Source organism: Eleutherodactylus coqui, chromosome 7, assembly GCF_035609145.1.
Source record: "Eleutherodactylus coqui strain aEleCoq1 chromosome 7, aEleCoq1.hap1, whole genome shotgun sequence".
Classification (NCBI taxonomy): Eukaryota; Metazoa; Chordata; class Amphibia; order Anura; family Eleutherodactylidae; genus Eleutherodactylus; species Eleutherodactylus coqui.
The window spans coordinates 164,046,065-164,064,833 of NC_089843.1; the positions used below are offsets into that span (position 1 = coordinate 164,046,065).

The following is an 18,769-nucleotide window of genomic DNA, read 5'->3' on the forward strand; positions in this document are numbered from 1 at the left end:
GGGCTCAGTGAATGGAGGCTGAGCGAGCCGGCGATTCTTTCGTCCTGCTTCAATTCACCGTAAACGGGAAGTCGTTCTTAGATAAATGACTGCTTGTCATTCGGATCATTCAGGTATAATTCATTTGTTCAGATCATCCAGACCTTTACACGGACAACGATCGTTCAGATTGCCACCATCCAGCGAGAATCTGAATGATAGTCGTTCAGTGTAAAATGGCCCTAAGTGAGTGACTGGTACAAAAGGAGAGAGGGCCCCACCCACGAGGGCTTGCAAACTGCATATGACCAGCTTTACTTAGTTGCTGCAATAAGATTTTGTAGCTTTTTATATCTTTTGTTTTAGTGTGCTGCTTTTTCAGTGAATGCAATATACTGACTGTTTAGAAAATGGTCTCTCTACTCTTGTAGGTTCTCAGCTTACAAGACAAGTTCCTGGAGACCAACGCTGAGTATGAACAACTTGCTCAAAACAAAGAAAAACTTGAGCAGGAAAAGAACCTTTTAAGCTGTCAAATTGAAGGCCTTACGAAGGATATGAAGGAAACGCAGTCAAGCCTTGAGTCCTTACTAAATGAAAAACTTGAAGCGCAAAGGCAACTTCTTGATCTTCAACAGCAAATGGAAACCCTGCAAGAGCAGAATCATCTGAAAGACGCACAGCAAAAAAGCATCTCCGCAATAGACCAAGGAAGTCAGGTAGAAAATAATGACCAGGTATTTGAATTTCAGCAGGAAATGTGTACTTTAGCAACTCCCTCCACCCCCTCCCCCCTTCTCAATTGTTCCAATACACTTTAAAATACACTTCATGAGTAGTCTTTAGAGATGAGCGAGTATACTCGCTAAGGCACATTATTCGAGCGAGTAGTGCCTTAGCCGAGTATCTCCCCGCTCGTCTCTAAAGATTAGGGGGGGGGGGGAGAGCGGGGAGGAACCGAGTAATGTGCCTTAGCGAGTATACTCGCTCATCTCTATTACTCTTCTTTCTAAAAAAAAAAAAATTATTTTCAGTGTGTTATTTTCAAGATATCTACTTGCAAATTTGCTTGACTTCTATATATGTATGAAGCAATAGAGAAATGTCTTAAGTCCACATAATCCTATTGTGCAGATATTTGCTCAAAACCTCAAGTATATTTATAACTTTTTTTTTTCTTAATACGTAGGCTTCCCACTTTGAAAATTACCTTGAGCAAAAAACTATTAAATGTTCTTGCAAGGACCTTGTACAGTCCAACCTTACCATAAATGATGATTTAGAACTAGAGAGCATGAATTTGAACAACAGTGAGGCAGATGATGAGAAGAAGATAAATCAACTTGGAGTGGAACTTGTCACTGAAGAGTTGAAAAATCTGAAGGCGGCACAACAGCTGCTTGAATCAGAAAGGGACCAACTCAAAGAACAGCTGGAGAAGAATATTGAGAAGGTAAAGTATCTTTGAGGTTGCTTTACATATACTTTGCTAACAGCTGAAGGCATTGTATAATGAAGACCACTTCTGTCTGTTTCTTTTGGGACATATGGACATTGTAAGGAGGGGGGACTGAATTTGGGGCCCCTTTCATGACCAAAGCAGAGAACTGCATTGTAAGAGCGATTCCCGCTTGGGCAGGAACTGCGAGCGTGTAATGCTACATTTCCCCTGCAGCGGTTGCAATGTGTGGCTGCAGGTTTCCTGAGAGCTACACCCATGGCTCTACTCTAAGGGGTGTTATGGAACGTTCCATGTAATGTTGGACATGGTTTTTAATCAAAAACTATAAAATTGAATGGGTTAATAACCTTAGGAAATGGATATAGAAGCCTTACGTTGAATTAGAAGGGCTCACACTTGCTCAGCTGTTTACGTAACACCCATACACCATAATGGACTGAGCTGTGCTCATCACCAGCCAGCTCTATTCTTGCATGCACCGCTGGTCATGGGACCTTTTCTTTCTGAGTACCGTTTCACTTCTGCGATCTGTCCGTTTATCATTTATAATATGAATATGCCATAAATACCTGTCATCATCATAAAGATGTGAGAATATCTTCATAATGGCTTCATCCAGAGACCTTTGCTGTAAGATGCAGTTTTAAATCTGCAATAAAAGTTGCTGTCATATTCGCCATTCACACAACTGTCATTCATACAGCTTTCCCGCTTACAAGAAGAGGGGCTTCAGAATGCGAATGTACATGAGGAGCTCCTTCAGAAGACGGAAGAACTTGAACAGGGACAGATTAGTCAGAAAGAGGAGATAAGTAATCTGATGAAGACTGTGATGGAAGCTGAGTCTACGCTGGAGTCCTTGCAAAATGAAAAACGAGAAACTGAGCAACTTCTTACTACTCTGCAGCAGCAAATGAATGAGATTACTGGAGAGCGAGATGAACTCAGGGCCACAAAGGAAAGCTTAATTTTGGATATGGCGTCTCTTACGGTAAGTGGCTTTGTATAATTACACGTGCAACCCATGTAGATGGTTATACAATTTAATTTGAGGTAATCTAATAGAAAGGCAGGTGTACATGTGGCTTGTAGTTTCATTTATTAATAGTGTGTAAATGAATGGCTTTACCTCAAATAGATGTACTTTTAAATTAAAAGTTTCTATGGTAATTATTCATTAGTGCATGCTTCAGACCTTCAAGTATTTAACCCTTTCCAATCCACTGTCTGACGTCTAAAGACATTATGATTTAAGGCTGTGCAGCTCCGATGTTGGAAGACGTCCGTCGGGGTTCTCTTACTGTATATTACCAGCCTCTCTGCTGTCAGAGCCTGGACAGCGTGTCACCTCATGCAGTACTGGCTTTAGCCAGCAGATAGTGCCAGGATACACATTGGATTGGAAAGGGTTAACTTTGTTTTATACTTTTAAATAGTTGCTTAGGAATAGCATGTGACCTCAGATTTCTATGCAAGTTCAATGGCGTTACTGAAGGAAAGGAGATGGTGTCCAAGTGGATAGGAGGGGGGGGGGGTTAATATGGGGATAATAAGGGGTATGTTAGGATAGAAATGGACCACTGTATCTGCTAAAACACCTCTTCAGGGTTTGATGTCTTTAAATGTCCAAATAAGCAGAACTCCTTGCTTTGTGAATAAGTGAATCGTAGCTCATGGATGCCAATGCTTTATCATAAGATAAATTTTAGGTGGAACCCCACCTCGAGCTAAAAGTACGGACACTGGTATAGCTTGTGTTGCAAATTTATTTTATTTTTTTTGCAATTTTTAAGAATATGCAAACGAATCGGCAAAGGATACCTGAAAATGAAGACTCTATGCAGGCCCAACCCATGTGTAGTCATATGTTACACGGCAACTTTCAGGACGTGGAAGCAGAGCTCCTCTCCTTGCGGAATGAGAAATTAAACCTTGAGGAGAAGCTCTTCAGTCTACAGCAACACACTGACATGATGACAAGCGAAAGAGATGAGATGAAGGCTACACTTTCCCGCTTACAAGAAGAGGCGCTTCAGAATGCGAATGTACATCAGGAACTCCTTCAGAAGACGGAAGAACTTGAACAGGGACAGATTAGTCAGAAAGAGGAGATAAGTAATCTGATGAAGACTGTGATGGAAGCTGAGTCTACGCTGGAGTCCTTGCAAAATGAAAAGCGAGAAACTGAGCAACTTCTTACTACTCTGCAACAGCAAATGGATGAGATTACTGGAGAGCGAGATGAACTCAGGGCCACAAAGGAAAGCTTAACTTTGGAAATGGTGTCTCTTAAGGTAAGTGGCTTTGTATAATTACACGTGCAACCCATGTAGATAGTTATACAATTTAATTTGAGGTAATCTAATAGAAAGGCAGGTGTACATGTGGCTTGTAGGTTTATTTATTAATAGTGTGTAAATGAATGGCTTTACCTCAAATAGATGTACTTTTAAATTAAAAGTTTTTATGGTAATTATTCATTAGTGCATGCTTCAGACCTTCAAGTATTTAACCCTTTCCAATCCACTGTCTGACGTCTAAAGACATTATGATTTAAGGCTGTGCAGCTCCGATGTTGGAAGACGTCCGTCGGGGTTCTCTTACTGTATATTACCAGCCTCTCTGCTGTCAGAGCCTAGACAGCGTGTCACCTCATGTAGTACTGGCTTTAGCCAGCAGATAGTGCCAGGATACACATTGGATTGGAAAGGGTTAACTTTGTTTTATACTTTTAAATAGTTGCTTAGGAATAGCATGTGACATCAGATTTCTATGCAAGTTCAATGGCGTTACTGAGGGAAAGGAGATGGTGTCCAAGTGGATAGGAGGGGGAGGGGGGGTTAATATGGGGATAATAAGGGGGTGTTAGGATAGAAATGGACCACTATCTGCTACAACACCTCTTCGGGGTTTGATGTCTTTAAATGTCCAAATAAGCAGAACTCCTTGCTTTGTGAATAAGTGAATCGTAGCTCATGGATGCCAATGCTTTATCATAAGATAAGTTTTAGGTGAAACCCCATCCCGAGCTATAAGGACAGACAACATTCCCACTGGTATAGCTTGTGTTGCAAATTTATTTTATTTTTTGCATTTTAAGAATATGGAAACGAATCAGCAAAGGATACCTGAAAATGAAGACTCTATGCAGGCCCAACCCATGTGTAGTCACATGTTAGATGAGAACTGTCAGGACGTGGAAGCAGAGCTCCTCTCCTTGCGGAATGAGAAATTAAACCTTGAGGAGAAGCTCTTCAGTCTACAGCAACACACTGACATGATGACAAGCGAAAGAGATGAGCTGAAGGCTACACTTTCCCACTTACAAGAAGAGGCGCTTCAGAATGCGACCGTACATCAGGAACTCCTTCAGAAGAATGAAGAACTTGAACAGGGACAGATTAGTCAGAAAGAGGAGATAAGTAATCTGATGAAGACTGTGATGGAAGCTGAGTCTACGCTGGAGTCCTTGCAAAATAAAAAACGAGAAACTGAGCAACTTCTTACTACTCTGCAACAGCAAATGGATGAGATTACTGGAGAGCGAGATGAACTCAAGGCCACAAAGGAAAGCTTGACCTTGGAAATGGCGTCTCTTAAGGTAAGTGTGTGCGTATGTGTGTTCAAATATTGTATAATGGATGTGATTGGCCGTATCACAAATGGAAAGTGTGTTTTTTTTTTTTTGTTTGTTTTTTTTTGTTTGTTTTTTAACCCCTTAGTGATCATCCCATAGTGTTTTTATGTCCTAGCAAAGTTGGCTTTAATCCCTGACGACGTGAAAACATGCTTCCTGCAGGGATTAAAGCCACATGGGCTATGAATGTGACAGCTCCATGCTGTCTGTGCCTGCAGGTAGCAGACAGCCTGGAGCTGTCATCCCGGGCTGCAGAGAGTCCTTCCTGACAATGCGATCGGCGCTATCCAATGGATAATGCATTAAAGTGCAAAAAAGTTTTTAAAAAATTAAAGATTCAGCTGCCCTCATTTATCAGATCCATGGGGGCAGCTGAGATTACTCACCCCCGTCCTCCGCGCTGTACCCTGCTGATCTGGTCCTCCAGACGAATGACGTCACGCGCATGCGCAGAAGCCCAGGAGCCTCGGCAAATTTAAAATCTGGCTCCCCACTCCTGAAGGTAGCCGGGAACGAGGAGATGTCAATGGGGACCGCGGTGAGCAGTCCCCGGGCTCGTGATCGCCGCTATCCAATGGATAGCGGCGATCACAAAAAAGTTTTTAAAAGTGCAAGTTTCACCTTCCCTCATCAATTCCATGGGGGGAGGTGAAAATACTCACCCCGGGTCCTCCGCGATGTCCCAGTCTTCCAGGACCTGAACTCCCCTTCTGCGCATGCGCACCCAATGTCATTCATCGGGCGCGTGCACAGAGGGGCTTGCACCCCAGGAAATTTAAAATCCCTCTGCTCCTGGCTACCATGTGTAACCAGGAGCAGAGGGATGTCACCAGGGACATGATCACTGTTATCCAATGAATAACAGTGATCATTTAAAGTAAAAAAAAAAAGTGTAAAAAAAAAAAGCCAGGCGAAAAAAAAGTTTAAAAAGCTTACATTTCATCTCCCCTCATGGATCATATCCGCGAGGGAGGATGAAATGACGTACCTAAGGCCCCTGGATTTTTCTGCGGACCTTACCCCAGCTTCTGCGCGCACACCCTTCACCAAAATGGCAGACTCATGCGCAAAATCCGTGGATTGCCAGGGTAATTTAAATTTTCCCTACTCCTGGCTAGAAAGCTTAGCCAAGAGCCTGGAGATTTCACGGGGGGCCGCGGTAAGCGGTTCCTGATCACGTGTTCACCGTTATCCAATGGATAACGGCAATCACTTAAAAGTAAAAAAAAAAATTTGAAATTTCAGCTCCCCTCACCAATGCGATCGGTGAGAGGAGATGAAACTTTTTACTGGAGGCCTCCGTATTTGATCCCCGACATGATCCTCCTCCGTGAACCTTCCTAGATTCCTTTAAAAACTGTGGGATCAAAATACGCAGTACACCCCAAGATAAATTCGTTAAGGAGTCTAGTTTTCAAAATGGGGTAATTTTGTGGGGGTTCTCTATGGTTTTGGCCGCTCAAGAGCTCTGCAAGTGTGCTATGGAGCCTAAAAGGTCTTCAAGCAAAATTTCTGTTCTGAAAGACACAGACTACTCCTTTCATGTTCGGCACCCGACATAAGATTAGGGCCATAATGGGTATGTTTCTGAACACAGGACAAACAAGAGTATCCATTTTGGGGTGTAAATCCTCATTTTCATGTGCCCTATAGAAAAAAAAAATGTCTTTTAAATTGACATATTTGCAAAAATATGAAATTTTACTTTTTCCTCTCTAAATTGAATTAATTCCTGAAAAAAAACCTGTGGCGTTAATACTCCCGACCCCCCCCCCCCCTTCCTCAGTGAATACATTAAGGGCGTGTAGTTTTTAAAATCAGGTCATTTGTGGGGGTATCTATCATTCTGACACCTATGAGCCTTTACAATCTTGGCTTGGTGTAGGAAAACAAAGTTTTCCTCAAAATGCTGAAAAGTAATGTTACATTTGTACGTCTCCTAAATGGTTAAAAAAAACACACGTTTTTCAAATGTGCATTCAGAATAAAGTAAACCGATGGAAATATATAACTTAGCAAAAATCTGTACAGCATGTTTGCACATATTTGATATATTACAATTGAATGTGAAAAAAATATTTTTTTTCAAAATTTTCCCAATATTGGCACTTTTCATAAATATACACAAATTCTATCAGACTATTTTCACCACCTAAATGAAGTACAATATGTGGCGAAAAAACAATGTCAGAATCACTTGGATATACAAAACCTTTACAGAGTTATGATAGGTTAAGTGACACATGTCAGATTTCCAAAATTTGGCCTGGTCATTAAGGCGCAAACAGGCTTGGTCACTAAGGGGTTAAACAGAAATTTTAAATTCTTCCTATAATTGATTCATTAGTTCGTGCTCTAGACCCCCAAGTAATGTGTTTTTTAAATGGTTACTTAGGAATCTGATGTCACATGCCATTTCTATGTAGGTTTAAAGCTGTCGCTTTCTTTGAGGGAAAGGAAACTGTCAGACCGTATGGCATATTTATTATAGATGTACAAATGGGTCACTGTCATTTGCTAAAACACTTTTTTGAGTTTTGGCTTTTTTAAAAAATCCAAACTAGCATCACCGCTTCTTGCTTTCTGAACCACCATGAGTCCTAGCTCATGGATTCCAACTAGAGTTCATCTTCAAATTAAATTGAAGGTGGAATCCCTTCCTGAGTTATAAAGACGGGCAACATTCCCACTGTATATAGCTTGTTACTGAAATAACTATTTTGTTGTAGAACATGGAGGAGAATCGTCAAAGGATACTTGAGAATGAAGAGACTACGCAAACCCAACTCATGTGTAATGATGTGTTTGATAACTTGCAGGACATGGAAGCAGAGCTTTGCTCCTTGTGTCATGAGAAATTAAACCTTGAGGAGAAGCTTTTCAGCCTACAACAACACATTGACAAGATGACAAGTGAAAGCGATGAGCTGAAGACTACACTTCAGAGCCTAGTGTCAGAAAGGGACCAGATGAAGGAAGACCTTAGAGAGAACGTAGAGATGGTAACTAGGAAATCCTTAGGTTTTCTTCTTTTGGAAGTTACCGCATGGAATTATAAACAGTTTTTGAATGAATGTTCTTAATTCTTCCTCTTTGTAGTCTATTGAAACTCAAGATCACCTTAGAGAGGCACAACATGACCTTCAGCAGCAGAAACTGAGCATAGAAGAGTTAACATGTCAGATTGCATCTTTAGAACAAAAAGTATGTTATTTTGGACGATCAATGTTGCATTTTATCTTGAACCATCCAAATTCCACAGATCTTATGTTTATTTTTTTTTTCTTTTCCCTTCAACCAGTCGTCTATACTAAATCACGAATTGCAGGAAACTATTGCAGTTTTGAAGGAATCCAACAATGAGCGAGATCTTCTTGAGCAGATGAAGCAGAAACTGGTATTAGAACTAGAACATCTTCATAATGATATTAAGAACAAAGAACTGACCATAGGAGAATCTGAAAAAGAGCGGACTGAAGCTGAACAAAAAGTCCTTGCCCTGACTGTACAGCTGAAGTCTATGTCAGAGGAGAGGGAAGAGTTGCAGAAGCAGGTAACTCAGGAGGAACTTGGTAAAGGTTTTATAGCTACAGGTCATAGATCTATATTCTTTTACAGATTCATGTAAAAGTACTTGACAGGAGTCCATCATGTTTGGTTAAGAAAAAAAGTAACCTTTTTCTACATATCATCAGAACTAAACAAACCAAAACTCCATCCAGTTGCCAGTAAACATGTCAGGGTTGAGAAATGTCCTGAATGAGTGTGTAACTGGTCATCTTCTTGCTCTTTTAGTAGAAGGAAAAAACCATCCCTAAATGTGATTGTTCTATGATCCATCACATGGGTGGTGATAACATGACGTCATGTTCCTGTAGTCTCTGGAGACTGTACAAGGGGAGAGATGAATTGCCACCTGTGATCTTTCTTTTTGATGTTACGTTCAACTTACACCTTCACACAATATTGGCTGGAAAACTCTACATACTCTTTAGGGATCAGATTGGTTTTGACTTGATTTAAGAAGTTGTTTAAGTTTCCATTAGTCTATTGGTAATGCCACTTTTATCGCACACTAGTCTGCTGAAACTGAAGAGGAGCTTAAAAGGACTCAAGAAGAACTTGATCAGCAGAAGCAGGGGGTTGAAAAGCTGGCAAATGAAATTTCTTTGCTTGAAGAAAAGGTATACATTTAGCTATATTGATAACTCTATGATCTATCATTCCCCGTATGGAATATAGAGAACTGTCCAGGGATGTGCTCACTCTTGTTTGTTTTTTTTCCTTCAAAAAGTCCTCCGAGCTAGAAAGAGAGTTGCAAGAAAAGAGTCACATCCTGAACAAAGCTGTTGAAGACAGACACATTTTTGACCAGTCTAAACAAGGTCTCGTCTCTGAAATGGAACAGGTTATGGAGGACTTAAAGAACAAGGACTCTGACTTGAAACAAGCGGAGAAGGAAAAAGAAGCAGTGTCTCAGAAAATACTTGAACTTACCAACAAAATGCAAAGTATTGCACAAGAAAGGGATGACCTGGTGCATTCCAAGAAGAAGCTGGAAGAAGAGGTACATTATATTGTGGACAGAAGAAAACTACTTCCTTTACCGTAACTGTCCGGTTTAAACCGTTACCCTGAGTACTGCACTCTGTCAATCTCCCTTATGTGGGGTCACTATGGAGCAAAGGGCGTCTGAGGACTGCCTCACACTTAGCAATGCTATGGCCACAGCCTTGTAACCTTGAGGTGCTCTTCTCAGGCAGTTACTATAAAATCAGTGTGATTCTGGAATTAAAAAAAAGACCACCCCAAAGTTGCATTGGTTATAGACCTCTTAATGCTGTTGAACAGTTGGGTTTCCCAATAGATGAATCCTCTGTTTCACTTGTAAGCCATAAAAGTTTTACAAGCATCTTTTTCTACTAATTCCTGTTTTTGTTAGTAGGGCACTTAGTTGTACCAATTGGCTTCCAATAGTTTGAATCTGTGAAATTTGCCATATTTATCGCTGAGTATTCTGCAAACACCCAAGATGCAGCAGCTTGACTTTACTAGGATTCAGAACTTTTATATGACTTTTGTCTCTTATGTTTTTTTTTGTTTTTTTTTTAAGGGTAAATTTGTTGTATTTTAAATAGAGATGAGCGAACGTACTCGGATAGGCACTACTCGTCCGAGTAATGTGCCTTATCCAAGTACCTCCCCGCTCGTGCTGAAAGATTCGGGACGCGCTGCGGAGCGGGGAGCTGCAGGGGAGAGCGGGGAGGAACGGAGGGGAGATCTTTCTCTCCTTCTCTCCCGCCCGCTCTGCCCTGCTCCCCGCCGCAACTCACCTGTCAGCAGCGGAGCGCCCCGAATCTTTCAGCACGAGTAGAGCGGTACTCGGATAAGGCACATTACTCGGACGAGTAGTGCCTATCCGAGTACGTTCGCTCATCTCTAATTTTAAACAAATGTTATGTACCTTATCACGAGAGTCACATCAGTTGTGCTCAACTTCTGTAAGGTCATAGAAACCTATCAGAGGTTGTGGTCTGTAGGGGACCTAGGCATTAAGATCTCGTCGGTGGCTAATATAACTTGGTTGTGGCACTTGAGTTGCAGTCTCCTTTAACTCTTCTGTGTTATCCTTTGGTGGTTCTTTAATGTAAAAATTTAGTTACATTTTTTTCCTGACCGCTAACCCATTTCTTTTCCCTGTTTTTTAAATCAGGCGGAGAAATTAAGGGAGGAATTTCAGCAGCTAAAGCATGAGCATAACCTCTTAGCCGACCAACAAACTAGGAAGACTAGCCAAATAGATGAACTAGAAACCGAGCTCCAACAAATGCAAGAGAAGATGCGCCTCAGTGACACTTCCATTAAACAACTGGGGAACGAGAAAGTTGCTCTACAAAAGCAGCTGCAACAATGTGAGCTGAAGGTGGCGTCCCTTCACCAAGAACAGGAGCAGATGCAGCAGCTGCTCGAGAGAGTGCGAAGCGAGAAACAAACTATATATGCCAGTCTGCAAGACCAAGAGAAAGCGGTAGGTATACCATAGATCTATATAGTAGTGCCGTGTGGGAGAAAATAGATTGTGCAGTCCCACTGGCAGGCTGGTGATTGCCAAGACTCACGCGGACTTAGAAAAGTGCCTCTAACAGAGAAAAAATTGCAATACTTGGATTACCTTTTATATTTTCCCAAGATCTTAGAGTGATTTTCAGCTTTTTCAACAATTCAGTGTTCAGCTTACATAACTTAAAGGGGTATTCTGGTTGGGAAGCGAAGTTTAAAAAATTCCAGATATGAATAGTGTTGGCGCCATGTTTATGTACAACTGGTTATGGGTATAAATTGTGCAGCCTTTCCCAGCTTAGCCTGTCCTCTGCGGTTTTTCGGCTATTTTCCAAGGTGGCCGCCACATCCCTGTCGATATGCAGCTTGAAAGTACATTTTTCACAGTTCCCAGCTCTGTACTCCCTTTGTGTATGTATACCCCCACTAAGCGCTGCCCTTTAGTGGTCAGCAAATCCAATCTTGAGAGCTGCAGAGAAAGTCAGCCCGGTCATTCCTGCTGAGCAACCTCGACCTGTAGCTCTCGAATACTTACAGGTCGTATCCAAGGTAACCTGGGAATAAACACTTCTGGAGAGCCGGGAGAAGGTGAGGGTTTATAGATCTACCGACACAAAATCCAGAACAGAAGCACATTGCAAACTTTAATGGTTTAGCATTCATTTGAGAGCAGTTTTGTGCAACAGGAATATCCCTCTAGGTTTGTGCAGGGTTTTTTGGATCATTTTGTCTTGATATACATAAATTTTGAAAATTGTGCTAGTCACACTTAGAAACTGACTGTAAAGTGGAGTCAAACTCCTCCTGCACTGCCTCCTGGTGGAAGCAAACCAGCGCTCCTCATATGTCCCCAACTCCAGTCCTCAGGGACCACCAACAGGTCATGTTTTTAGGATCTCTTATGGTAAGAACATCTGTGGCAATGCCTGAGGCACCGGCAATTACATCACCTGTGCAAACTGAGGAAATCCTGGAAACATGACCTGTTGGTGGTCCCTGAGTACTGGAATTGGAACACTGGTCTAGTGGATTTGGTTATGTAATTGCTGCCTCTTGAGAACCCCATTCCAATGTGCCCAAATATAAAAGGAAAACACATGTTACAAGCCAGGTAAAGGAGCATCACATGGGGAGTTAAAGGTGTGTGGGTGCTAACCATTTCTGGGTCACAGTGGAGGTGGTTGGTACCCGTAGCAACAAGGGGTAAAAAACGTGAAAGAACACTACAGCTTTTCAAGAAAAGGAGGCTTTTTTTTTTTGAAACTTGCATTTAATGGGTGAGTGCTTTATTTTCACATTGGAAGCGCATTGGATTGGGGTTCCTGAGATGAGACTACTACTTAATACTTAGCAGTTGTAGTAAATGCCCTGAGTTGTCTGGTTGTTTTACTAGGTTGCTCAGCTACAAGACGAACTGATCACTTCTCAGACAAAACTTGAGACTGTGAAAGAGGAGTGTAATGAGAGAAACGCCCAACTAGCTGAGAAAGTTAATGAAGTAACGGAACTGTTAAAGGAGAAGGCTTCTGTGGAAGAGGAGAACGAACAATGGGTGGTGGTAAGTCTGTTAGCCATGCAGATCGGCCACCATGTGATATTTAACTTCTATGTATCTCTTGCATTTGTGCTTGCATATAAACCTAGGTTTTCAGAATACAAATTCCTAAACTACTGGGATTTGTTTCTGTGAGGGGAATAGATTGCCTCTCTTGTGCTGAACATGGATGTTGGTGCATTTATTCCAGAAAGTGTCAGATGAAATGGTGAAGAACTGGAAACTGGAGGAAAAGATCTCTTTTCTGGAAAGTTTGGTTACTCTTTTGCGCTCAACACGGAATGAAACTTCTGAAGAAGTAGATCAACTAGCAGTATGTACTGAATCTTTAGAAAGAAAGAATCAAGAATGGAAGGTAATATTGATGTTTACAGTTGTAGAACAGGATTTCCTATTGGCTGGCTAAATGAAATATGACAATCTCTAAGAAATGTCCTTCTTTTTTTTTTTTTTTTCTTTTTATAGGATCTTGTGGAAAATGTTTCCACCATTTATACAAATCATCACAGTTTGCTGAAAAACCTCTCTAGGGATCTCAAAAGAGAAACTGAAGCTCAAAAACAATCGATGAGTGCGATAAAAGAAGGTCTTTCATCAACACTCTCCAAGACTTTTGGAAATCTGGAAACTGAACATACCAAGCTAAATTCTCAAATCGAAAATCTGCTGCATAAGTTTAAGGTATAATTCTGGTCTGGGTGACATAAAGGGGTTGCACCAGAATTATCACCTACTCGTAGGGTAGGTGATAAGTTTGATCGGTGGGAGTCTCACTGCTGAGGCCTCCACCAAGATGGGAAATGCATCTCTTCTGGTCACTGTTGGCTCATTGCACCCACCCTCGGTGATGTGGATCTTCAATGGAATAACAACCACTCTTGTACGCCACTCATTTCAATGGGGCTGGCGTAGATGGCCAAGCACTTTGTACTCTGCCATCTCCCGAAGTGTCATGAAAAATGAAAGGGTGGTACAGCACATGCGCTACTGTCTCCCCATTCAATCTCCATATCACTGTAATGGGTGCAGTGAGCCTGCGGAAAGGAGAAGGGGAGCACAGGACCTCCATTCTCAGGATCAGTGGGGGTCTCGGCAGTGAGACTCCCACTAATCAGACCTATCGTTTGGATAAGTGATTGATTAAGTCAATTGCCGTGCCAACCCCCCCAAATATATGATATATATATTATACTATACTAAAGGTTATGTAATCCAGGTGTCAGAAGGTACTAATCATCCCTGCAGAGATCTAGCAGGTTCAAAGTGGTGAAGGTAATGCTTCCAGGTAAAAAAAAACAACTCCTTTTTACAGGCAATTCAAATATTCAGTTCAGGGTCTACATTGTTGACGTCCAGTTTTTTCTTGCCTGTATCATTGAAAGACACAGCTGAAGACCTTGGATATAGCTACTGGCAGGCAGACACTAAGCAGAAAGTGTTCTCTCCTCCCACTAGCTACACCCCTTCTGTGGGCACCGCTCCTAGTTTTAGCTTAAGCCCCATTTAGACACACAGATTATTGCTTGAAATTCATTATAATGATAAAAGTGAGCAATGGTTTTGCTTTTAAAGACGGACATTTTTTCCCTAATTAAAAAGTCGTTTCAGTCGTTTTATTATCGTTGTGTGATGTTTGCATTGAAAAGTCCTGTAAAATCACTGAATGACGTCATTTTGACCAAACGAAAAGCAAACGGCCGAACGATGGATTTTTTTTTTTTAATCATTAAATTTTTTTATTATATAAATGTAAATACAGTTTACAATGGGAGAACATAACATGTTCTGAAGTATGCACAACACATATTAATACAAGCAGTAGAGTAATGTGTATTTTTAAAGAACTTGAGGCGAAAATTACCGCTTCCCCATTGCCTCTGTGCAAATCAGCTTTGTAATTCAAAGAGGGGAGGGGGAAAGAACATTAACTATGGGTGAAAAGAAAACCAATAAACAGACTAGACTCTGATAAAAACACTTGGTAAAACAGTTATGGTGACTCCCTCCAGCAACTCCACATCTCCTCATGCTTCGCTAGCGTATTTTCCCTGAACGCCAACCATCTTTCAAATAGCTTCTGCTCCGCCATCTTATTTTTAAATTCGTTGAAGTGTGGGGAATCCGGGCCTCTCCAATGTTGCGCTATGAGAGCTTTTGCCGTCATCAAGGCATGGCAGGTTAGGTGTCTAGCTGGCGGATGGAGATTTTCTAAGCCCACCAGTAGTATAGCATGTTTTGCTCCCCTTGGAACCCGGGTGCCCAGCATACCCTCTACATAATCAAGCACACTCTTCCAATAGGAGTCTAGTTTGGGGCAGACGTAAAAAATGTGCGAGAGGGAACCTCTCTGACCGCAATTTCTCCAGCACAAACCATCGCCCCTCCCAAATCTGCTATGCAGCAAGGCAGGAGAATAGTACCATCTAGTGAAGATCTTCGTTTGAACTTCTAAGATACCCAGTCCTTTGGTTGATTTCCCCGAAAGACCAAAGGCGTTCTTCCAGGATTCTAAGGAAATAACCGTCTCCAACTCTCTCTCCCAGTTCAACATATGGATTTTTTTGGAGAGGGTGACATTGCCCGTCAACATGTCATAAAAATATCTGGTTTCTGATTTCTTAAGATTAGGTGGGGAGGTGATTATATTTGCCGCAGAGAGTGGGATCTTAGTCGTATGTAATTTAGACCTAGACAAAAAGTAATTGACTCTAGAGAATTTGTATATATCCTGAGGGATCAGGTTATATCGAAAACGGAGCTCATTAAACTTTTTTAAAACTCCCCCTAATTCTAGGTCTGACACTGACCGTAGACCCTTCTCTACCCACCCTCTCACATCCAGGTCGGGGATGAAGGCTGACAAGACTTCCAGGGGGATTTCAGGAGCCACCAGCCTGTCATGTTGAGCGGCTTTTTTTGTAAAATCTCCCCAGGCTGCAAGAGCTGCTAGTGTGGCAGGGGCCAGAGGGTCAGATATTATTTTTATGTTCGCTTTCGTATCTTCCACATTTAACATTATTTCGAGTGATGATGCTAATAGTAAATTACCGCCCGTGGAGAATCTAGCGAAGCCTCTCTCCATATTTGCCCAGCACACCGCCTCATCTTTCTGGATCAAATATCTCGCCTGGTTCAGAAGAGAAGCTTTGTAATACTTTTCTATGTCAGGTAGATCCGCTCCGCCTTTAAGTCTGCGCATAGCCAGGATGGATAGGGTCAGACGGGATCTCTTGCCGCCCCACACAAAGAGGGACACCTGCCTTTGGAGTTTACTTAGTGTAGTTTTAGAAAGGGGAATTGGCAGAACTCTAAAAACATATAGGATCTTAGGTAAGATTTTCATTTTGTATGACATGATTCTGCCATACCATGACAGATTGAGACGAGTCATTCGGTCTAATTCGCTCTGTATGTCCTCCAGTAGTGGGGGGAAATTTGTTTTCTCTAAGTCTTTTTCGTTAGGCGTTAAGTAAACGCCCAGGTACGGTAGGTCTGTATCCCTCCATTCATACGGAAACTCCTTTTTTATCGCGTTCTTTAACTCTGCAGGGGTGTTAATCCCCAAGACTAGTGATTTGTTTGTGTTGAGTTTGTAGTACGTCACACTACCAAATACCTGTAGAATTTGCTGGGTTGCCCTCAGAGAGTTGAGAGGATTCGTCAGGGTGAGAATGACATCATCCGCAAACAACCCAACCTTATATTGTCGAAAATTTAGTGGGATGCCTCCAACCTCAGGAGAAGATCTAATGGCCTCAGCCAGAGGTTCTATAGCTAACACATATAGTATTGGGGATAGGGGGCAGCCCTGTCTCGTTCCATTGGATATTCTAAACGAATCGGACAGCGTACCATCCACCAGTATCCTCGCCGACGGGACGGAGTACAGGGCCCGGATGGCACTCCGCAGCCCCCCCCCAAATCCAAACCTAGCCAACGTCTGGAAAGCGTAGTCCCAGTGGACCCGGTCAAAAGCTTTTTCAGCATCGAGGGCCAACATGACCGCCGGGGTGCGGGAAGCTTTTAGAGAATGTAGAAGGTTCAGAACTTTACGGGTGCCATCCGGGGCCTGCCTCCCCCTCACAAATCCCACCTGGTCCGAATGTATAATCCCGGGCAAGACTCCAAGCAGCCGATTCGCCAGCGTTTTGGAGTAAATCTTTATGTCCGTATTTAACAGCGATATTGGACGGAAATTCGATGGATCGTCGGGAGGCTTGCCCGCTTTGGGCAGGACTACAATGATAGCTTGTAAGGCTTCATCTGGGAAGGAGCCTCTATTCATGGCGGAATTAAAGTATTTAACTAAATATGGGGACAAAAGGGGCGAAAATAATTTATAGTACTCAGAAGAATACCCGTCAGGGCCGGGGGCTTTACCGTTTTTCATATTTAAAATTGTCTCGGAGATTTCAAGACCAGATATTTCTTTGTCTAATTCTTTCGCTTGTGCGTTGGAAATGCTAGGGAGATTTAAATTATTTAAGAAATTTCCTATCACTGTTTTGTTCGGTTGAGTCGTGGACAAGTCGTCCTTCAGGTTGTATAGGTCTCTGTAGTAGGAGCAAAATTTGTCTGCAATCTGTTTTGGGTGTGTTATTTTGAATTCTTTACGTTTCGAGTCCCACAGGAATGGGATCGAGGCTTTAACTGACTGTTTTTTGATTAATTTGGCCATCCATCTGGAGGGTTTATTCAGCGAGGAGTAGACATTAGCTTTCCGGTTTCTGGTTTCCCTGTCAAAGTCGCAGTGTAATGTTTTGCGTAGCTCCAGTCTCAGTTTAAATAGGTCGTCATGGGAAACCGAGGGGGAGCTCTTTTGCAATTCTTCTTCTAGTCGCTGAATTTCCCGTACCAGCGAGTCGTTTTTTTCTAATTTTTTCCTTTTAAATCTAGCACCTAATTTGATAAGCACCCCTCTTATAAACGCTTTGTGAGCGTTCCACAGAGTGCCAGGGTCTATATCTGGGGAATCGTTAGTAGCGAAAAATTCTTTTATGTTATTAGAGATTTCGGTTCTATATTCAGGAATTTTCATAAGGTAAGCGTTATTTCTCCACAGCCTGGCGGGATTTCTAGGTCTGCCCAAGGCTAATGATGTTATTATTGGCGCGTGATCAGACCACGTGGCCGTGCCCACCTCCGCACTCGTCACCATTGTTATGAGCTGCTTGTCCGCCAGACACAGGTCTATACGCGAAAATGATTTGTGACGGGGGGAATAGAACGTAAATTCCCTAGACGTGGCATTTAGGCAACGAAAAGTGTCATAGAGCGAGTAGCTGCGCAGCCAGCGGTTCAGACCCTTGCCTATTGTATGCTTTGAGTGTTGGGAGGAATCAATAGATTTCTCGGGGCACAAATTAAAGTCTCCGCATAGGAGCAATGGTCCTATCGCTATTTTTTTAATTTTCCTCATAAGTTTGTTTAGAAAGTTTATTTGTTTGCAATTCGGGACATAGGCGTTTACTAAGGTGATTGGGGAACCATTTAGCTCCCCTACCAGAACTATATAACGACCATCTGGATCACATACTTGTAGCGTAGGCGTGTATGAGACAGAATCACGGAAAGCAACCATGACTCCGGCCTGTTTTTTTAAGGCACAGGCAAACACGGTGTGGGGGAATTTCCTATGCGACATGCGGTGTGTGTCTGTGGCTAGTAGGTGCGACTCCTGAATACATACAATATCGCTGTTGTAGTGAAGGGCCTCCTTCCAAGCGAAGCTTCGTTTTTGTGGGAGGTTGAGCCCGTTAGCGTTCAGCGACATAACTCTCACAGCCATATCAAAGAGGCGAGCATTCTGGAGCTAGGAGGCAGGGGTCCCAGGAAGGTGATGTAGCCTAGAAACACACAACTAAGCAAAAAACAACAACAGGTTGATTTGCAGAAAATTAAGCAATTATGGATTGCTAAGGCGGGTAGCAAACCACATAGCGTACAACAAGAAAGCAGTAGAAAGAAGAGTGGCAAGCTAGAGCTTGCTGAAACATTTGGGGGTGTGGAAAAGTTCGTGGTGGTGACAGGCCGGACTCTCAAGTATGGCCAATCTTGTTTCGGTGAACCTTGTTGA

General features: G+C 42.3%; 1 protein-coding gene across 5 annotated transcripts in view; it reads left to right on the top strand.

The window, feature by feature from the left end:
- Window positions 1-18,769, top strand: part of LOC136572916 (centromere-associated protein E-like) — a 78,622-nt gene that overhangs the window by 42,023 nt on the left and 17,830 nt on the right. For 3 of the 5 annotated variants that reach the window (XM_066573939.1, XM_066573936.1, XM_066573937.1), the window contains 14 exons: window positions 411-716; window positions 1,169-1,432; window positions 2,145-2,432; window positions 3,235-3,735; window positions 4,542-5,042; window positions 7,898-8,080; window positions 8,178-8,282; window positions 8,380-8,631; window positions 9,158-9,262; window positions 9,373-9,645; window positions 10,792-11,106; window positions 12,532-12,696; window positions 12,884-13,048; window positions 13,159-13,374. In XM_066573939.1, coding sequence (XP_066430036.1) covers window positions 411-716; window positions 1,169-1,432; window positions 2,145-2,432; window positions 3,235-3,735; window positions 4,542-5,042; window positions 7,898-8,080; window positions 8,178-8,282; window positions 8,380-8,631; window positions 9,158-9,262; window positions 9,373-9,645; window positions 10,792-11,106; window positions 12,532-12,696; window positions 12,884-13,048; window positions 13,159-13,374 — 3,639 coding nt within the window. The remainder of the gene's footprint in view (window positions 1-410; window positions 717-1,168; window positions 1,433-2,144; window positions 2,433-3,234; window positions 3,736-4,541; window positions 5,043-7,897; window positions 8,081-8,177; window positions 8,283-8,379; window positions 8,632-9,157; window positions 9,263-9,372; window positions 9,646-10,791; window positions 11,107-12,531; window positions 12,697-12,883; window positions 13,049-13,158; window positions 13,375-18,769) is intronic. The other 2 variants (XM_066573935.1, XM_066573938.1) reach the window with 2 other exon arrangements.